The following is a 22,454-nucleotide window of genomic DNA, read 5'->3' as shown; positions in this document are numbered from 1 at the left end:
GGTCTTGGATTTAAAGTTAATTCTGCCTTACATAAGGCTTTACACTTATTCATCAGACAATATGTTGTCCTGATGGCCATGTTGTAAATAAGGTTCGTACCAAACATCAACAAGTGATTTTTCCTTGTACATCGTGAGCAATTTGTGCTGAGCATCATGAATATTACACTATTAGACTGTCATCTGTTTTGTCCAACCACAATGTTCCAATTAAAGATCTCTCTAGTGAGCCGCTGTTAAGGCATATTCACAGGTCTGTTCACAAGTTGAATCATCGCATATATTTATGTCGAACATAAAGGTAATAATGCCTCATTGCACACACAGCACAGGAAAACTGTGTACACGCAAAACTGCGATAAGCATACTTGGCGGGGAGGAATTTGACGTCCTTCCTCCCCCTGCACATATCCTTTGAGCTCTATTATTCTCTGTCTTTTCCATCTGACTTCTTTTTAGCAAACTTACAGTGTTATTACTGTTAGGAATGATGGCCAGAACTATGTAAAAAAAAAAAAAAGGTTGTAATAAAGTGGAATTTCTCTTGAAGTGCAAAGTATCAAAGTAAATATTTCGTTTCCAGGAGTAAGCCTGATGATGCGTTTTCAATGGAAGAGAGAACTTTTCCTTATCAAGTGTATTCCCTCTGTACTGCCTCCATATATGATTATCATTCACTGAATCTAATTTATGACTTTTGTTTAACCAGGCATGGTGTAAGAAGACACTTTATGGTTGAATTTGGTTTGGAGTCTTGGGAGTTTCCTCTGGTGAACTGGTTTTAATTAGTACGACATTACTCAGGGAAAAGTTACTGGTTTGGAAATGAAGGGCGAGTCTTTGAAGTGCTGCTCTATATATTCGGCGAGCTCCACTACCCAGGGGGTACAGGATCTGTGTGGTGACATTGCATGCATTCACATGCACAAAGACACACACACTCACAGATTCAAATGCTTATGCACGTCGCTCATGCACGCACCCACACTTCGAATGACACACACACACACACACACACACACACACACGCCAACCGCCAAGCTGTGCAGCTGACCTAAAACAGCTTCCTTCTCAAGCTCTCTCCACTTTGGGCAGTGGGGAGCTCACAGCTGCAAGAGGCCAGGCTTTGATGCTGCCCCCCCTTCTTAACACACTGAGCGGATCTGTTGGCTAACCAAGTGTGATTATCCCCGACCATTTATCACGCTCCTTGTCAGAAGAGTTACAGGGCGGAATATCTGAAGAAATCAGCTAATCCTCAGCTATCTGGGGACCCAAGGATTGTGCTTCATAGCAACAGCTGTACAATTCTCTGCCACTCATAAGCCTTTTATTCCACACTGGCAACACATAAACACAGCCTCTATCTGCTGAATTTGAATGAAGGCCCGCTTCACCATCTCCGGCGACCATCTGCAAAATGAAGTTCCTATCTGAGGTGAACCCTTTCTGTAAAATATGTGACATACGTTTGTCTTGTATGTATTTGCACTACCATTATTAAGAACCCGTCTGTGGTAATAGCAGGAGAAGGTCAGACAGTAATCCCATGTTTTACTACACCGCGGGCAGATTGATTCTACCCTTGCTGATTCAATGCATTTTAAACAGCCTGGTTCAAAATGGCCTCCGCCACTGTGACATTTGCATGAGGAATTGTTCTAGGGCACAATGTGCTGCTGTTTCAATTTGTTTTGAGCACTTTTTGGATAACTGCCAGGACAACTCTCCCACTGTTGGACAGCTTTCTCTGCATTTTTCCATACTGGTCTGGGGACAGCGGTCCACACAGTAAAGGCTATGAGGGAGTCCTGTTAATCTGAACATCTAAACCAGTGTTGATAAATGCAAATGGATGGCTGTGTGTCCTTGCATGCTGTTCAAACTGATGCATCTGTGCATAGAGAGTCTCCCTTACATGCCGTCTTGCCGTGTGATGGTGTAGCCGTACTCCGGGTAGTGCAGAAAAGACACGTTGACTCCAATCAGTGGCGTCCCGTCTCCCGTGAGGACCTGACCCCGGATGACTGACGCCAGGCTGTGTGGGCAAACAAACACAGAAAGGGCTTAGTAAACAAACAATGCCAAGCGGCGTCAACACGTGGCCACGCCATCAACGCTGCTAACAACCATCATCCCTTCGCCAGAGGCAACAGCAGGGAGGTATGATTTACTGACCTGCAAGGAACACACACATGTCAGTGGTTGTTAGTCATGAAAATGTCACCTTACAGAGCACCTCTCTGTCTCTGTTTACTGCTTTTAAAAGCCAATAATTCAGTGAGATGTGGTTTTCCAGACATCGAGGACTGAGATTTTGCAGCATCTTGCACATGTATTGCAGCATTTATATTCCACGAGGACACAGAAATGGATGCATTTTTTTTTCTCACATTTAAGCCTTATTTTTATGAAAAGTGTTATTATTTAGAGAAAAGATGCACCATGCACAGCACTTAGGGCAATTCAGTTTTGAGGCCAGCCCATCAAACAGTGGGCGTCAATGTTAAGAGTGGAAAACACACAGCACATTAGCTATCCAACAAGATGCACATTTAAAATGATCAGTCTACTAAGTAAAGTCAACTTACTAAATGAAGTGTACAATGTACCCAGCAGTAGGCATATCAAATGAGCTTCCTGAGTGAAATATTCACAGTATTGTTATCACTCTGACCTCACTGAATCAAGAATTTCCCCTTAATTGTATTTTCAAGAGGGTGTGATCAAAGTGTGATTATTCTCGCAAGCACTTTTGCTTCCAAAAAGAGCGTACTGTCAGTGTCACATCCAAACCTCATGCTCACTACCGTGATGAAAGTCTGTGGTAATACTTGTGATGAAAGATAATTTATCAACAAGAATTGTGTTAGAACGAGCTCTTCAACTCGGTTACAGATATCCTCTTGATGTGAGAAGTTGCAAAGCTTGTTGGCTGACGTGTAGGAATTCAAAACAGCAAAATGCAATGCTGGAGGCAAACTGTCACGGAGAAAAATAAAATGAAAAGAGGTGTGAAAAAGAAACCCAATGCAACAATACAAAAGAATCGCCACAGCAGTTTTTAAAAGGTGAAGTTGCAAATAGTGTAGACAATTTGAATAGAGAAAAATCACAAAATGTTCAGCAGTGAAGGCAAAATGTGAAGGTTTCTGATGGTTTGAAAATAAATGTAGGAGAGGTTTTCTGAACAAAGACTCTCTTATCCACCAGGAGTTTTTCACGTACATTCACACCTGCTGCCTGCCTTATATAACCCACCTCCTATTGCTGGCCAAAGAGCAGTGCCACTGGAGCAGGTGGCGTTGGGTTAAATGCTTCACTTAAGGGCACCTCCATGGCAGTCCGTCTAGCATGGGAGAGCATTACTCATTCACTTTGCCCACCCAAATTTTCCCTGCTGACAACTGGATTTGCGTCCGGTCAAAAGCCTCTGCACCTCAGGCATCCCCTCCCCCTGCTTTCACCTAAAACAATGTATTTTCTTTGGCATTTTTGCTTCATAAATCACAGACATGGAAGGTTCATACATGATTAAAGCCTCAGATATCCTCTGCGATTATTCAACACGACTGCAGGTCCTTCAGGTAACACCGCTTCCCCCTCGTATATTCTTAAGTGCCAAGTAATTTGTTAAGTCAGTGCTTTGTTTGAAGGTAAGAAGGGGAGACAATGCGATTTTTCTCCATCAACATTTAATCATCCCCTACTTCTCAACCATAGAGCAGAATTTTAAAAGCATTCCCGCTGCATTTGTCACTGGTGGGCAAAAAATGTCTTATTTTGCCACTTTATCTCCGGGTCATTACGTGTATGAGACAAGGATGATCAACAGCTTTAGCCTCTCTTATTTCCCTCCCGCTCTACGCCTGGCACAACCATCTCCCATCCTTTATTTACCGGCTCGGGGAACAAGGCCACTTAAGAGCCCCAGCGAAGGTTCACTCTTTCTTCCCTGTGTCTCTATTAATCTTTTGAGAGGCAGAAGGATGCTGCAAGAGCTGAAACCCCCAAACAAAACGCCAAGTCACACCACCTGCTGAAACCCCAGAAATGAATCATATAATTCATGCATTCTTATCTGTCATTGTCTCACCCTGGCTGAAGAAAAACACCATCTGAAAACCCAGTGGGAGACTTGTGTGGGGACATGTGATACGGCTGGGGGACTAGTGGGGGAGGAAAAAAGAAAAAAAACAGTAACCACAACACATGTTTTATTCTTTGTGCTAGACGAGGGACAAGTTTACTGCCGAGTTCTGAAACCTGGTCGCACACAGAAATCCGCTCCCTTTCTGTTTCTCTTGGTTTACACAATGGCTTCCTAAAAAATAGGAGAGAAGTGACCTCTAACTGTTTCCCATCTCTGTACCGTTAAGACATCAGACACTCAACGACTACGCACACACTAACAGTCACCGCTGCTGTTGGAAGTCTTGATGCTGTTCTGGCATTGTTCCAGTGCTTCAGAGACTTTTTTATAATGTATACTCTGCAAAGGCTGTCAATAAATTATTCACCCTATAACCTCAAATGAATGTTTGAAAAATATGGGTCTCCAAACAAACTCTGCCACTACTAAAGTCTAATTCATTATCGGACTCTTTCAAAACTTTATTTCATTTATGCAGTGTTTGTACGGACAAGATACAGAAAAAAAGGTAATTAATTTTCACCAAATTTAGTGGTATGCATGTTTGCAGTGCCTCTAAAATGCAGCGTGATGTTTCTGACTATAAAACTAACTTCAACAAGGAGATAAAAAGGCAAATGAGTATTTTGAGCAAGAGAGCTAATGCCACTGCCAGACATGAAATCGACAGTAAGCTGAAGACAATGAGGATGAGGATTATGGAGAACTCGGCTGAGGGGGGGTTGCGGGTTTGCCTCATTCTATATTTTCAGTAAAGCATGCTATTTACATAAGGATTACTTTAAACTATTGGAGGAAATATTCCCAAAGCCTTGTGCACACAGTTGGCAATCATTTTCCTCTCCATCAGTCACAAAACAAACTACTCGTGATTCTGAACAGATGTGGAAGTGCACTGAGGTTTTTTTTGGTGAAAAACATAACTGTCAGTTAGTTTGCACACTGATGCAGCCCTGTAGTCTATTCACTGGGGAAGGAATTCTCTGCCTTTATATCAAACTTTTTTCATTAATATCTTCTACCTTGGATAAGCACCTTAAAACTTTTATTCTTGCAAGAAGCTGAAGGAAATGTGTAGTCACGTTTCATGATGAACAAAAAGAACCCAGCTCTAGAAGGTCACAGATTTCATGCATGTCCATCAAAATCAAAACGTCTTTGAAAGACATTCAAATTCAAAGGGGGCTTTATTGGCATGGAAAAAAAGACCTTTGCATTGACAAAGCAAGTATGAACATAAACAGAATAATTATGATTGTGCTGTTATAAATATATATTTACAGATAAGTAAAAATGACTTAAAAGACAAAAAACAAATGTCACAAAATACACTATATACTATATAAACACCTCAACATATTTTAGAAATGAATGTAAGCGTATATGTGTGTGTGTGTGTGTGTGTGTGTGTCTGTCTGTCTATGTTCATTATGCCTCAGGTTGTGGCATGTTGATATATATTGGGCACCAATATGTGCCCTGTCTGCTCTGTAGGTAGCTACTGTGGTTAGTGTATCTAGTGAAATGTGCAAAGGGAAATAAGAAATGACAAAAGTGAGACCAAGAGTCTACAGCCATGCTGGCAGCACTGTGGGGCTGTACTTAGGCACGATAGTGCGACAAATTGAAACCTGATGATGGAGCAAGATTGAAGTTAAGGGTCCACCAAAGTTATTAAAATTCATCATGAAGGGAACATGAATGTTGTAGCACATTTCATGGCAATCCATAAAAAAGTTCTCAGCATATTTCACTAAAAAAACACAACCTTTCAAGGCTATCCATCCAATAGTTGTTAGATATTTTAGTCTGGACTGACCAACAGATAGACATTGCCATCCACAAAACCATCTGCCACTCACATGGCTAAAAAGTAACACTACTAAAACACTTTACAGTCCTCTACCATCCAACAAAACAGAAAACGGCAACTTTATGAATTGTTAGACTAATGAAAGCACTTGAAACTGCCATCTAAGTGAAAAATGTATCACAATGTATATTATATAATACCAACAATGGGTATAATTTGTCTAAATTGTGCACCCAGTAATAATGTACAAAACAAAAATACATTTACCCTTGTTTGATGTTAAAGCGCAGAATACCATTCATTTGCTGGCTCTTGCAGACTCTCTGTGATGGGACTGGTTTAATGTGGTTTTCTGTTGGAAAACAGTTTCTAGAAAATATCCCTTTCAAGCAAAAATCAAAGAGAACTCTATTTACTGTAAGTGTGCCAGTCTTAGATATTCAAATATACTGTGATGGGCGGCCTGCTGATGATCAAATTTAGGTTTTTGATAAAAGATATACATTAATGTGCTGTGAAAATAGACTCTTCAGTGAAATGTTTGCTGTCCTTTCCAGTTTTCACAAGATCACACATTATCTTAGTGTTAAGAAACCTAATCCTTATGTTTTCAGTCATAAAGGCTGTTTAAAGCAAAGAACAAGCTCACTCTCAAGCTACTTCATCTTGACTGGTAAAAGAAATAAACGCTTGTGGCAGCGATACCACTGTAAACACACTTGTCACTGTGCCTGTGAAGACAAATAGATATGGGATTCTTTGACGTTTCGGAGTGGCTGCACAAACACAGATGTCTCTTGCAACCGGTAATGAGACAGCAAACAGCTAACGTGATCTAAATAATGAAAGAGCTGTCAGTAATTCATTAAGCTGCTTACCTGCTGTTGAACGGGTTGTCCCAGGGTATCACGTGACTGCCGCTGGGACCAATCAAAAAACTGACGCGGTCGTAAAAGCCCTTGGATGTGGGCTGGGCGGCCGAACTCTGACCCTGGCCGGCGACGGCGGCGGGGTCGGGCGAGCCACGACAGTAGGGCTGACCCTGGCAGGAGATTTGAGTGCAGCAGTCTGGGTCCATGCAGTCGACGAGCCCATCTGGAAAGCAGAAGGGGACAGTTGAGACAAGGAGGGACAAGCGTTGTTAACCCTGGACGCATTAGGAAATGTGTGAGCGTTTCCGTTATGGTGTTGAGCTCTAGTGCACAGACATGACTTCTAACGTCAACTTAAGTTCATTAAAGCGACAGCCGAGATCCCAAGCTGACACGATAGTGTGAACTATTTTTAAGCATGTCACCTAATATGATCCTCAAATGTTCTGGACTCGTTAATCAGGCTAAGAAGCAATTTATGAGCTCTGGAGTATTAATATATAGTCTCAACTACTCTTCATAATTGATCTACTGTATATTTTAAAGCATGCTGTTTAACAATCTGCTCTGCTGCAACATTTGCATATTCTTTCCAGTGATGTTTTATGTATGATTGATTTGTTTTGTTTGTTTGCACTGTCACAGAGGAGCCACATCAAAGCCAATAAGAGACACACAAGCCTTTCTGAAGCTAAAAGACTATTTGTACGAGGCTTTACTTCTTCCTACCTCCCTCGTTATCCTTGCCATCTGAGCAGAGAGTTTCGGTCGCTACATCGCATCCCAGGCCTCTCCATCCTGACTGGCAGATGCAGTGCCAGACGTTCTGATCGAGGACGCACCTCCCGTTGTTGTTGCACAGCCCGGGGCAGCCGTCTGTCAACACATCATGTAAGTGTCAAACAGCCGAGCAAGTCAGAACAAGGAAATCAGGAGGAGAAGTGGGAGGAAAAGGAGGGGGGAGAAGGCAAAAGCAAAAAGGAGGCATTTAGAGTGGACAGGGGCAGAGGAGGGACAAAAAATGATAGAAGACAGTATTGAGTGAACATACAGTACGATACACCTCTGACAGGACTGGGGGATGTGGGGGAGGAGGGTGTGAGGAGTTACTGTCGTTTCACATGAGTTTCAGGAGCATGTACAGCTGAGGAGTGAAATGTATGGGACAAAAGAAGAAGGAAATCTGCTGAGCTGTTTACTTACTGCTGAAAGGCCAATGGAAGTCAAATCCTTGTGGCAAATTGGAGTTTTTGTTTGCGTTTAAATCAAAGTTTGAGTGATTCTTTATGAGTTCAAGTGATGTATTTTGGTTGCCTGAATTCTCATCAAGGGCTTCCTTGGTGCCACATTCACAATTATTTTTTAAAAACAAGATTTAAAGGATTCTTTTTGAGTTCAAAGTTGCACAAATCCTATTTTAAGAGGCTGGAAATCACTGGCTGTCTTGGAAAGTTCATTGCCGTCGCCTGAAAATAATTATTGTAGGACTGGCCTATTGCAGATGTTAGAAACACTCATGTGAAGTAACACCAACATCAAAGGGAAAGGGAAGTATATATGTAAATAGGAAAAGAAGTGTGGGAAGAAGGGGGGAGGATCTAGAGTCTCCACATATACAGAAAACAGAGCATTTGCTGCCAGATCGCATTCCTTCTAGTGGAGGGTGAAGACAGGGAGCCGAAACATGACTAAACCACACCAGTTTTGGGGCGTTTAATCTGGCAGACACAGGGAATTAAGACAGGGAGGGGTGGGGGGGGGACCGTGGAGTCTGTGTGAGACTGGTTAAGACGGACAGGGGATGAGGGGACATATCGGGGGGGGGAGGCAGGATCACAGCAGAAACATTATGATCGACTCGGACATAGAACAGGTGTATATACGCCGTGCTAGGAAAGACAGAGAGCAGGGAGGGATTGTTCATGACAATCTCCCTTGGGGGGTAGTGGTTCAATTTACCTTTATATCCTATCTTGACTGCTCCTATTACACAACCGAGGAAAGGGAAACATTTGGAAAAGAAAATTACTTATCTCTGTGGTGGCAGAGAGCTAAGACTGACAAACACATTTACTTATTGTAACTTACAGGGAGCACAAAAAGTGGAAACGGTTGCTGGCATGAAGCTGATGTACCTGCCAACTTGGCTTAAATATTTGGAAAAGAAGCTCTGCAGATAGTTTTTCCCCAAGATTACCGTTGTCTTCGCCACATTTTAGCTCCTGCTCTTATTTCAATCTCTCGACTGCGTATGTAAATCACAGTCGTTGTGTGATTGAGCTGAATAGCTAAGCATGAGTGACAGGAAATGACTGGAAAGCTGCGAGCTCACCGATTTTTTTATTCACTTTTTGTTAACAGAGTTCACATTTTTTAAGCAAAATAAAAAAAAAAACATAGTTTGCACGAAGAGTGTAATTCTCAAGCAAAGTGAAAAGTATGATTTTTTTACCTGATACTCTGGAATCCAAGGCTATACATGTAAGCCAAGAGGGAGTTGGAGAGAGACAGATAGGTAGGCAGACAGGCATACAGACATAAAATAGAAAAGAGAATGGACATAAGTAGGAGTTAGGCAGAGAAATGCAGAGAGAATAAACAAGTAGAAAATTGGTTTGAGGAAGAGAAAGAGAGAGAGAAAGAGAGAGAGACAAAAGAGACAGAAGCTGCAGATTTACAGGAGTAGACTCAGAGTTTATCTACAGTTAGTGGAAAAATCCAGTATTTGACAAACTTAGAGTGTAGATGTTAATTAAAGCAGCAAGTGATTAATCAGAATTATAGATGCTTCTGTGGTCAAAATCAGCACATTTTCTGTTAGATGATTAGAATCCTGTCCATAGGAAGCAGCATAAATGAATTCATCATCTTAAGCTCAGTAAAATATTCACTGTTAACACTCTCCTTCTGCTTTGCTTTGCTAAAGCAAGACAGGCTAACACAAGCGAACGCACTGTTTCTCTTGATATCGCAGTGTTATAACACTCTTTGTTTTCGGACTATATGAGCCAGTTTCATCTGCTTCAAAACATTTCACTGTCTGCTTGTCAGGAGGTATGTAGTCTCACCCTCCGCCTAATATGAACGCACCATGAAGCAGCATACTCAACTCCTTTTTTTTTTTTCCTTTCCAATTTTGCTGTCATCTACACTTCAGTGATTTCAACAACTGCACAGCAATGAACCCGCAGTACACTAAGGCAAATCAAAAACACCTTAGTGGTAAACTGCATTGCTGAGAAAGCAGTGACAATGGGTTAAGCCTTGCATATAAAACAGGATCTAGATGCTTGCGACAAAAGAATGGCCGAGGAAGTTCTCTATTCAAGCTCTGGCCATGTAATGTGATTAAAAGGCGCTTTGTGCAAATGGCAGTCATTCAGGGTTTGAAAGACAAAATAAGCTCCCGGTTCTCTGAGAAAAGGTAACGCACTGCCTATTCATCCCCGCTGCATCCAATGCAAGGAGTTACTTTCCTGACGGGAGCCTTACACAGGAGAAAAAGAAAGAGAAAATGGATGGTGCACAGCCTGCCCTGAGGAGGAAAAGATTAATAAGATCAGGAATGTGACCCCTCCAACAACTCCCTCTCTGCAATCCCCCCCCCCCCGAGATGGAGCCGCACAGTGGACCTGGGATTGCTGATGAGAGAACTTGTAAATACATAATTAGGGTTCAATAGTTTTGGAGTGCCAGATCTTTGTTTCACGGGGGAATGTGTCGTCATTGAGAGGTTGGAGATGACACTTGGGGGAATTCTGTTTGACGCGGCGTGTCAGGGTTTAACTACAGGACCTTTGACAGGGGGTAAGATGTCGAGGAAGTTTGAGTTAAAGGTCAATAGGAAGTGACATCTCAGAACTCATTATCCTCATTAATGCCAGGTGAAGCACTGCCATTTCAGAAAAATGATATTCCAAAGAGGCCTACCCGTGGCTTTTCGGCTCCCTAAATACCTGCCCTTGACTCGCTAATATAGGAGCATCACTTCAGCAGTCGAAAAGGTGGAATATCTAAATGGATGATGGAAAAATTACAAAGTTGCTGTGAGGTGTTGCAAAAAGAAAGAGATTCTGAAAATAGAGAGGGAAAGTAAATGATAGCTGGCCACAACCAAGGATATATCAGGTTTTCTCATTTCTTTATAGTGGGAGAGATGCATTTTAACAGTTTAATTTAATTTTGCAACATTTTGATATAAATGCATTTTTGGTGTCGATGCTCTCTATTGCCTTTATTAATTTTAGTTTAACTGATACTTTATTTATTCAAACCTCTATTTTTGCCACAGTGCTGGCAATGCTTCCACAAGCAGCAACTAAACAGCAACAAAATGATAAAACTGAACTGTTAATATGTTAAGTAATCGTCACCATTGCTAGTACTTCAGTAAAAGTAGCAATACCACCACATAAATTGTACTCAATTACAAGTAAAAGTCCTGTAATAAAAATGTTACTTTACTATTACCAGCTATATATAAAATGTAAAAATTAAAAGTGGTTGAGGTGTTGTGCCTCTGGTCGAGGTGGAGGTCATTTAATATATAAAAATGCACATATTTTATAAGCTGATCACATGATTTGGACGTACATTATTAATCTGCAGAGTAAAAAGTATTCCCCCATGAAATCTGGTGAAGAAGGAGTATTAAGTAACACAAAATGGAAATACTGAGTACAAGCACTTCAAGATTGTACTTAAGTACTTTACTTGAGTAAAGTTACTCTCAGTTACTTTCCACCAATGGCTGTAGCTTTCAGAAAAAGAGTAAAATACAATGATGAAGATCTTGGTCACAATGTTTGATTCAGTGATCTACTACAGTATGTCTAAAACACTGAAAATATCACCAAAATGTACTCATCACTAGCGTGCTATGCAAAGGCGCCTGTTTGGAGTAGGTAGGCAGTAACAGACGTGTGTAATGATATGCTTGAAACCGCTCTAAAAAAAACACTGACATTCACACTCCAAAGTTGCCCTTTTAAGCCCGTCCATAAATGAATTTCCTCTGTAGTTTGTGCCCTTCTGTCAAGTGTGTGTAGGTGTACAGTACAGTATGTGTCACCGTGGCTCACCGATGGTGCAGTGTTCACCCGTCCAGCCCTGGTGGCAGTCACACTTGCCCTCTCGACAGACTCCGTGGTCGATGCAGCGTGGGTGACAGTCCCTCTGCTCACACTCTGGTCCTGTCCAGCCTTCCTCGCACTGACACACACCGCTGATGCACGAGCCGTGAGGACCACAGTCCACCACGCACACCTCTGTCGTAAAAGAAAAAAAAACGATGGGAGACATTGTAGCTTCTGGTCTGTGAAAAAGGCCCTTTTTTCCTTCTGTACTGGTGTATTTTTGTATTCCGTGCGGATGCATCTGCCACTGCTGGAAAATGCTCTGATGTCTGCTGAGACGCGTTGGCTCCATCGGTTAAAGTGGGCCAATAGGTTTAACTGTAAACAAGGAATGTTTTCAACACTATTACTGAAAAGTGTGTCATAGAAAATCCTGAATTTGTAAAGGCACATGTTTAAAAATAAAAACTAAATAACACTGCAATGTCTGATAATATTCCATCTAAAGAGGCTCAAAATTGCTGGCATCTATAAAAGAAAATTTTAAGAAGCATCATTTTATATGTGAAAATATTTGGACTTTACTGCTTTCTCATGCTTTATGGATTCCAAAATACTTGTCATGTACACAATTCTTTTTAAATGTGTGTAAAACACATGGTTCACACATCATATGTCAGGGCATTGAAACAGAATCCCCAATCAAATTTTATATGGCTGCCATTTTGCCAGAATACACAATGAAGAGTTGAGAGAGCGCAAAAAAAAGGGGATAAATCTTTCTCTAAAAAGTATGATATTAATCTTGATATATAGTATTATTACTTTTATGGGTTCAGGCAATAATAAAGTCCCTTAAATTCTCAGTGCTTGACATTTAATCTGTAAACCATCTTCTTTCCAATACAGCACAGCAACACAGTACTGTCAGCATTGCATTAAAACCAGTTCAAACGTAATGAGTGCATGTTAGAAGGCACACTGAAGAGATAAAACTTTAAATGGAGCATCAAAGAGGAACGCACTGTGCATTGTTATGTGTCCTTATGATGGCAGATGGATGATATCCCATTTTATGTAAAATTTACTCGGCAACAAAATCTGGAGGACTTTAATTAGCTTATCAACAAACGAGTCCAATCAGTGTAACAACCACTTTTTTTATATCTGAAATGACACACAATATATATACGCATTCCTCTGAATAATTACAGAGAATAAAAAACTTTTTTCCCTCCCCCATGCAAGAGCAACACAGGTTCTTATTGTCATTTTTGTTCCTGCAGCTCCATTAACTCGTCTTTATCAAAGACTCCATTTCATAGGCCGCTTTATTTCTCAGTGAGTGCAGAATGAAACGAAATGATACAAAACATGTCATCATCTGACAAGTCATCAAACAAGAACAGTAAAAGCACAGCAGTTACTTTGTGCATCTAAAAACCTCCAAAACAACCACTTTTCAAGCTTTCTATATTCTGGAAGCTCATTTACATGGAGTCTTGGCAGACTGAGACGAGGGTTATGGATTTAAGCTGGTTCTTATGTCTGGACTGGATGTTAGATCAACGTGTTTTCTACAAGTACGGAGCAACGGAAACAGCAGAAAAGCTGTTATGAATCCGTGTTATCTTCAGAAAAGTAAAAATTCAAAAGATTGAATCCATGGGTGGTAAGTAACTCAGTCTGTACCAGGCTAAAGCTAATGCTCAACAAGCTGCGGCTGCTCCTGTGAAGAGAATAAGAAATGTTCATTTACTGGAACCAAGAGCTTCGATCAAAGCTTTTGAACAGAAGAGCCATAAATCTTTCCGCTGTGACAATAGTCGTCAAGTATGCTAGAGGAAAGTAGCTCAAGTACGTCCTCAAATTTTAAGTGACTAGATGCTCCAGGAAATTTATATAGCCCCGTAATCAAAAAGTTTGTGACTTTTTAAAAACTTGGTATTGGCTGCAGGGAAGGCACATTAGCCAAAATGTAACAAGTCAGGATTAAATATCTACTCATTTTGTTCATGTATTTTTTTTTAAGTCAATCTACCCCCTCTGCTTTACCCACAACCCCCTTTACTGAGGCTCTTTTAGCTGCCTGTTTCCAGCTCTCTGAATAGAGTTTTTCTTCGATTGAGAGACCTTGGATGGTTCTGATTAAGTCGAGCCGACACTGTAGAATATTAAGCATGCCTCTGGAGGGGAGTCATTCGATTCCAAAGGGATACCTCCTTCCCATAGAATCTATGCAATCAATTTTTCATTAGCGCAAAAGTGTTTATCTGCCTTTAACATGCCCCTGACTCGAGCTGGATAGGGGTTGTGGGCGGTCGATCCGTGCTGCTCGCTTGTTAATTAAAGTTTATTTAATTGAAGAAGAATCGCAGCATTAATTAAGAAGGAATCCTCCACCCACCCAGGTGGGTAAACTCCCCAACTTCTAGACCACGCCGAGGCGGTAGCCCCGTCAGTTCCATTATTGACATTCCTCAGATATCTTGCTGAGTGAGAGGACTGCGTCTGGAATTTTGAAAACAACGGAATAACAAATTACCTCTCTTTAAAAAAGAAAATAAAGTGAGACACAAAAGTAAAAAAAAAAACAAAAAAAACAAAAAACAATCATTCTTTCTTGGGCACCTACCAAAACGGCTACAAGCTGCTTCAAAAGGTCTGCGAACCCATCTATCATCTCAAACACACCATCCAGGCTCCTTAAGATTTAATTTTCAATTGAATTTCAGCCAAGAGAAATACAACCAACAGCCTTTTACACTGACAGAAACAAACTGCAACTTCTGCTTTTAATTGTTCGACTCAGTATGGCCATTGTGTTTCTCTCTGGGTTCTCGCACAGAATGAGTCTATTCTGAGGGGGGAAACGGCGCATAAATCACCTGAACCTCATGCACAGATAACAGATGGGAGGAGCCAGCCTTTGAACTAACATGTCACCTACCTGTGTCGAAAGGAAAACCCTCTGAATACAAAGCTGATAACAAATGAAGAAGCTCTGCTGGCGAGCAGATGGGAGTACATCTCCTCCTCTCCTCTCCCCTATAAAACCTGAAGCTGCTATAAAACATACGGGCATTTTTGGATACGGTTCTAAACAAATCTAGGAGCGTATTTCATAAAAACCGCACATTTGTGTTCAGTTTATAAAAAGAACATATGCTTGGTCGCACGAGAGTAATGTGTGGAGCCAAAACTTTGTTGTTAACATATGGTCTATTTCAAACCAACACGTGCTACAAGTGTTGATTACCAAACTTTAAGGTTGTGATCACACCCACACTCCTAAACATAATGAAGCAATTGTATTTCTGTGATTCGTTCATTTAGGTTCAAACTATTGAACTGCAAGCAAGTCAAAACATCTAACAATTGTTGCACAAGGCTTAATAATGAATATAATTTCCTGTGCCTTGATTTGAGCAAAATCACAGACCCTCATACTGTAGTGAAAACAAAATGCATAAACTCAACGGGAGCAGCAGTGCAGAGTGAAGATGGCCCTTTTTTGGTCCCTTTTGTTATATAGCATTTTCCAAGTATGAGGGTTTCCTCATACTTGTGAAAGCTTTTGCTACCGGCAGTGGATTCAGGTTACTTTCTTATTCCTACTTGAAGAATTTTTGTGGTATTTCAGTGCGTTTGTATTGTGCAAAACTAAAAAGTTTGTATTAAAAGTTTTAAACACGCTTGTTGTGAACACATCCTCACCATCTTAATAACAATAATAATAATCTTTTCATTGTGGCTTTCTTGGATTATAATTCGCTCCACCACACCAAAATAAAACTTTACTGAAGGTGATATAGGAGAGATGTAACATGGTGCTCATTAAACACAGCGCTGACAGTACTGTAACATGCATGCATAGCTCATGAGATGAAAAACTTCAGCCAGTCAGGCTTCCATTCATCATCTTTGGAGCAAATCCAGACTTTCAATTAATAATTTTGTTTCCTTCATGTGCACCTATGGGGAAAAGCTGAAAGATACTGATTTGACTGTCTATTTTATTCAAAGAGTTTCATTTCAAAATGTGACATATTAATTTAGGGAAACAAATTGTTCCTCGTTTGTTCACTAAATTTCAAAAACAGAGAAGATTAATAACCTTAAACTGGGATTTAAAAAAAAAACAATATTAAAGATTAAAGCATATATCACAGTTTTATGCATATTTTCAGTTTTTCAAAGCTGAATAATTATCACTTGAGTGTCTAACCAACACACCCACATGTGGACATAATGCACTGTACGAGAAAGATCTTTTATTTCAACCTATAGGCTGTTAATAATGGTGTATACATCTGCTGTTGCTGACACCTGGTGTTTGCACTGTCTATGGAGTTTATTTGAAATAAATAGTATAGAGTATATGGTGCCTCGAGAGAGAAACTCGAACACAATCCAAAAAAAACTATAAAAAAGACATTATAGAAGCGACTGCGCTGTTTGCAAGAATTTGTTAGTATAGTACAAACTACATTGCACTAATGGCATCAATAAATGAATGGATGGATGTAATAAAAGACCTCCCAGATTATAAATCTAAGTAGTCAATGTGAAGACACAATTTTGGGCAGCCTCAATGGTATTAGTACCAAAGAAGACACAAAGATTGTCACATATCTGTATGAACAAGATGTGCCATCAGAATGCTGAAACTGAAACGATTAATTGACTAATCGATTAGTCAATTGAATCTATTATGATAATCAACATTTGTGAAGATTTGCTGCTTTTCTCTGACATACATTCAATGTATTTGGGTTTAGGACAAAACATGCAATTTGAAGCTGTCAACTTGGGCTTCAGGACAGTGTGATGGGCAATTTTCACTATTTTCTGACATTCTATTGATATGAATATGAATCGAGAAAATTACCAAGTGATCCATACTGAAAATAATCCTTAGTCACAAGAAAAGGCCACACAAAATAGCTTTAAGTGATGAAAGGAAAGTGAAATTGGTTCTGACCTATGGAGCAATCAGCCCCTGTCCAGTTGGCCTCGCAGACACAGGTTCCCGAGTCGGTGTTGAAGGTGCCGTGACTGGAGCACTGCTCTGGACAAGTGCTCTTCAGGATCTCACAGCTGATCCCTCCCCAGCCCGGGTTACAGTGGCACTCACCATGATGACAGGCTCCGTGACCGGAGCACATCGGGTCCACACAGTCCACTGAGGACACACAGCGAGGATGACAGTGATGTTAGTTTACCACTTCTAGACAGGATATCAAACCTACTTATTTACCCGACCACTTTGACTCTGCTACCAGCCAAAATCATTTTTTCTGTGAGTAAGTGGAAGTGCTCCAGTGCCAGATGATGGCTGGGGAGCCACAGCTGAATATTTAGCAGTGTTCAGTGGTGGCTGGTAGTAATTTTCCACCCTATGTTCAACTAGCTCCTCTACGGTATATTATAGGGTACTTCCAATATACTGACAGCATAATTATGCTCCATTATAGGCACTAGGAAAAGGAGCACAATTAGTGTCTAGACAGATATAATCAATTACTATTAACAATTTGCAGATCAACTTGCTGATCTAAGTTAATAATTGGCAATTATGACCAACACAATCATCCCATTACTAACAAGGGATAATTTGCTTCCTCTGGAGCTGATTACTCTGTGCATTTCCATATATACTTGGACACTGATATTGATTATTTACCTGAACCAATTCATCACACCGGAGACCTTACATGCAAGCTTAGAACTACAAATGCTACCTCCTCCTGTCTATGTTTCCTTCGCATATTGCTTTACTTCAAAGAAAACCGCAAAATACTCAATTAGCGAACTCAATAGCCTTTAAGGTCAACCGCTAATGTAAATCTGAGCTGATGATTGTCTTTGGTATGCATGGGGATCAATAAAATTAAATGTACTGAAGTGAAGGGGGAGGTGGATAGGGGCAGCAAGAAAGAAGAAAAAGGTCTTTCTCAATAAAGGGAGGGACAGGTGCCATTGACGGATCAATTTTAACAGTTGTCTTCAGCTGTAGAGCAATCCAATAGGTGACTGCATCAACGGGCGCTGCACAATCTGTTCCAGCTCGTGCCCTCGTGGTCTAAACACTAAGAGTGAGTTAATTTATACACACGGTATCAATAACAGCATCCAAAGCATTATCCGCTCAGTGGAGTTGAAAACACCGATTGTTTCACCAATGGACTGTGTCGATTCCCCCGGAGCTTCACATAGAAATGTGTTGTATCTAGCTGCTTCCAATCCAATGGGAAGAACCTTTTTTATTCTTTTTTTTTTTTTCATTATTTACCTTGTTCACAGTTGGGTCCTTTGTGGCCGGTGTTGCACACACAGTTACCCGCCTTGCACAGTCCGTGTCCGCCGCATTGAGGATCGATACACTGGGAGGCAGGAACGTCACACTCTGTGCCCTTCCACCCGCTGTAGCACTGACAGCGCCCCCTCGTGTACTGGCCATTACCGCTGCACAGGACCGGACAGGCAGCTGAGGAACGACAACTGGTTTAAAGAATTCATCTCAAAATTGTAAAACGTTAAATAATGTTTAATGGCGTCTATTTTTTTAAATAAAAAACTTCAAATTGGAAACACCGCAGCTATGATCCATTTTTAAAAGGAATAGTTTAACATTTAGGGAAATCCGCTTACTTGCTTTCTTGGTGAGTTAGATTGATACTACTCCAGCAGCTAGTTAGGTAACAAAATCTGTCTCTAAAGCTTACTAATTGACATGTTAGATCTCGTTTGTTTAATCCGTCCAAAAACTAAAGCATAAAACCAACAATTAGCCGGACTATTTCTTGTATGGGACATGGGAGTGGTATCTAACTTGTCATTTAACTCTCCACAAGAAAGTGAATAAGCATATTTCCACTAATGCCAAACTTTTTCTTTTGACTCAGTGGTTCATTGAGCTCTTGAATTACACTGTATGATTTTTTTTTCTTTTCATATTATCTTTAGCTGTTATCTAGCCGTGCAGACAGCCATGGTGTTATGGGCCAGATTCTGACATATCCATCTGTGAGAATTTGGCTATAACTGCAATACAGTGGAGGTTTTTAATGAACACATTGAAAATGTTTTCAACAGTTTTCTTAGGGACAGATTTTGGTTTGAATGAAAACAGCTAGGTACAGTATGTGGATTAGTCAAAGTGACTGAGGCAGTAGCACCAGTAGAGCACAGTAACAATATGTTGATCTCCTTTATTTTATTTTTATATAAATGTATATTATTGATATGGATCCCATTCTACAATGGAAAAATAAACATGTCAGTGTTCTGTGGTCGACTTGACAAACTATGTAATAATGTTTTTGTGGCGTTTCCATACTGACATTTTTTAATACTTATCGGCTGACGAATATGCTAATACTGGCCACTACATCAGCACAGACAATTTATCGATCTAGCGAAACACGGACTTTTTTTTTTTTTGCCAATGCTTTGAGCACTATATACAAAATTCCATTAACCTTCATGTGTTGCGGTAACTGACCCTCAGTTATCCCCCACCAAAAAAAAATGTAATCATGTGCTGAATGGACAGAATAAGAGTAATATATGAGCTTAATAATTACCTCTGGAACAGTATGGGCCTATGAATCCTGGGAAGCAGTGACAGGATCCCGCCACACACTCTCCGTTCCCGTAACAGTTGTGTGTGCACTCTGTGACAGAATCTGCGGGTACAGCAGTGAGCGAGTCCAATTATTAATAACTCATCACATTGTCATATTAGAGCAAATCTTATATTCCTCCTCAATATAACATTTGAACTGTACAGTTTAAGAAATACTGCAAGACAACCAAGATACTAACTTATCTTTTTCCCCCCTGCATGAATCTAGCCTTTCTAAGCATCCCTTATCTGCAGTACTCGTATCAGGCATGGCATACATTTACAGCTATTTGTCCATGTCCCACTAAGGTCTAAGCCTCCATAACATGTACACTGCAGACCGACTGTTCCCGTATAAGCCATGTTAAGTAAAAGCCACACAGGCATTTTAAATTAGACCAAATAATTCCATTTCCTTGACACATTTTTCTTTCCTCCTGTCTCCTCTACCGCCTCATCCTCCCCCCCAGCCTCTTGAATGACTGATCATGCCCACACAAGCCATGCAATCTCCTGAGTGTTTACAGCTCAAATCCTCTCTGAGTTGAAGTTAATCTGACATATCCTACAGACAGATCTTGTGTTCATTCAACAGACCATCGCTCATAAAGGGCACCCCCAAAAGACGAGGACCCTCATTTTGATCGGCGTTAAGAGGGCAAACTTTTTTGTTATTACTCTGGCTTGTATTGGATGTTCATTGAGCCAGTGTCGGACCCAGGCAATTTTGACCTCACACATCAATACCTTCGTATTTGTAGGGCCAGATCAATGGGACTCCCCCCGAAGGAAATAGAAAAAGAAAAACGTTAACTCAACCTCAGTGTTTTTCCTACCTCAAAACCCACAAGGAAATTTCACAGACTTCAGAACACTGAAGAGGTTGTTAGGAGGGAAGGATCAATGCTGTGTATGGTCTCGTATTATAGTTTTAACCACAATAATCCACTACCCTCCAATGAAAACCTAGATCTGCCTCCTAGGTGGCTCAAAGTTTGAAAAGCTCAGCTTGTTTGTGTGTTAGCCAGAATTTCCAACAACCTAACTGTTTGTTCATGCAGACGCAGCTGTTTAAGGAAATTAAAGTCTTCCAAACATGTCATTACATATCATTCCAATCACACTCATCAGCCACTGCAGCAGATGTGTGTCCTCATACCCTGGATAATGGTGTTAAATGACACTGCCTCCATGTTCCGTCCGTCATTATAAAACGCCAGGTGCCACACCCCTGAGTCCAGGTACTGGATGAATCCGGCTTGGTGGACAGTGACCGGATGATCCAGCCGGGCCCTCGTTTCCGGTTCACTCAGAGCCCGATGCTCTTTAGCAATGAGCCGGCTGCCGTCCAATAGCTCCACAAAGTCATACTGCAAAACAACACCCAGAACAGATGCAGATGATTGTTCTTTTAACGTTGGTCTAATTAAATCATGCAGTACAGAGGCGAGAGAGTTCAAAAAGCATTTTCTTCGACTAAATGCTTTGTATGCAGCTCCTCTGGTGAGTTCCCTAGCAGTCTGATAGGAACTCTTCAAAGTTGTAATGCAAGACGCAACCAGAACAGGTTTGTGTACACGGCAAATATTCGAGTATAATAAATGTTGATTTTTCAGTGACAGTTATTTGGAGTTGAAAGATGTTGTGTGGAGAGTTGTTTGTATGCTGATAGAGCCGATATGGCTCTGGGGCAAATGCTCAGAAATTTCCCAAAAATATATTGTTAACTCTGAGGGGAGTGCACTTTAAAACACTCTGACAATCTGTTTATTATAGTCTGTTAAATTAACATTGATAATGTACTGTGTAGATGCACATGCTTAAAATTCAGATATTCAGAGCCAGCGTACCTGCAAAAAATACAAATGAAAAGGATCAACAAAATAAAAAACTAATTCAATGACATCTATACACAATTTAATTAATCTTCTAATTAATGTCAATACATAATTGGTACATCTGATCAACAGACTGTGAAAATTGTTACTAATGTTTGGTTGTTTTTATTTACTGTTATTTTATTGTTTGTTTTTAATACCCAGGACTCCCTGAAATACAGTATAAATACTGCATGGATTATCCTGGTATAATAAAATAAACTCAATTAAATTATTGTATCTACAATTAATTCAAAGCCAATAGGTATTTGTTGGTAAGGTCAGAATTTTTCACCAAACAGATATACAGCATTCTCAGTACATACACAATATATGATGAAAAATTAATGTGACACGGTATATAACACAGATGTATTTTTCTTTTTTATATATTTGGAACGCATTAAAACCGTTTCTCTCTGTTTTCTTTTCAAACATTGATTTACGGGGTAAACAAGGAGTAACGAGTCATTCCTGCCAAGTGAAACGAGTAAAGCGGAGCATCTGCTCTCACTGCACCTGCTCAACACCTGAACCTCATTTTGACTGAAGCTGTAGGATACAGAGCACTGCAGCAGAAAACAGTGTAACACATACCAGCAATCCCCAAACAGGCTATAGGCTGCAGAGGAGCACAGCAGATGCAGACAGATCCCCTGGCTAAAGCGTTGTTAGCTACACAGATGTACTGAGACTATAGTGAAGACTCGGGGTGGAAAAGAGTCTGCGGGTTGCTTAGGAGTGTGGTGCATACAGATTGGCACTGTAGCCGGTTTTTAGAAGAGCTTGGACTTAAATCCAATGATGAGGCTGTTTGCAGAGAGCTTTAATGAACTGTGAAGCCATTGATTTTTGACTTAAAATAAAAAAAACATCCCCACTATGTAGCAGTGTATCGTTTTTAATTCAAATGACTTATTATTGTTTCATCTGAATGTTATGTTCCTTCACATCAAATGGTTCTGTCTCCTGCAACAGGAGGACCCTGCACACTGAGGGTGACAATCACCATGCTCACATAGCATACCCACTCT

At 40.5% G+C, this 22,454-nt stretch overlaps 1 protein-coding gene across 6 annotated transcripts in view; it reads right to left on the bottom strand.

The window, feature by feature from the left end:
* Window positions 1–22,454, bottom strand: part of si:dkey-237h12.3 (teneurin-3) — a 134,815-nt gene that overhangs the window by 32,332 nt on the left and 80,029 nt on the right. For 2 of the 6 annotated variants that reach the window (XM_051420400.1, XM_051420401.1), the window contains exons 8-17: window positions 20,703–20,913; window positions 19,503–19,604; window positions 18,209–18,403; window positions 16,898–17,098; window positions 11,920–12,105; window positions 9,291–9,311; window positions 8,798–8,821; window positions 7,568–7,714; window positions 6,845–7,061; window positions 1,919–2,038 (exon numbers count right to left, since the gene is read on the bottom strand). In XM_051420400.1, the coding sequence (XP_051276360.1) occupies window positions 1,919–2,038; window positions 6,845–7,061; window positions 7,568–7,714; window positions 8,798–8,821; window positions 9,291–9,311; window positions 11,920–12,105; window positions 16,898–17,098; window positions 18,209–18,403; window positions 19,503–19,604; window positions 20,703–20,913 (1,424 nt within the window). The remainder of the gene's footprint in view (window positions 1–1,918; window positions 2,039–6,844; window positions 7,062–7,567; window positions 7,715–8,797; window positions 8,822–9,290; window positions 9,312–11,919; window positions 12,106–16,897; window positions 17,099–18,208; window positions 18,404–19,502; window positions 19,605–20,702; window positions 20,914–22,454) is intronic. The other 4 variants (XM_051420404.1, XM_051420405.1, XM_051420403.1 and 1 more) reach the window with 3 other exon arrangements.

This window comes from Dicentrarchus labrax, unplaced genomic scaffold, assembly GCF_905237075.1.
Source record: "Dicentrarchus labrax unplaced genomic scaffold, dlabrax2021, whole genome shotgun sequence".
NCBI classification, from domain to species: Eukaryota; Metazoa; Chordata; class Actinopteri; family Moronidae; genus Dicentrarchus; species Dicentrarchus labrax.
Note: the sequence above shows the minus strand (reverse complement) of the source record. Positions and strands in the feature narration are given on the sequence as shown.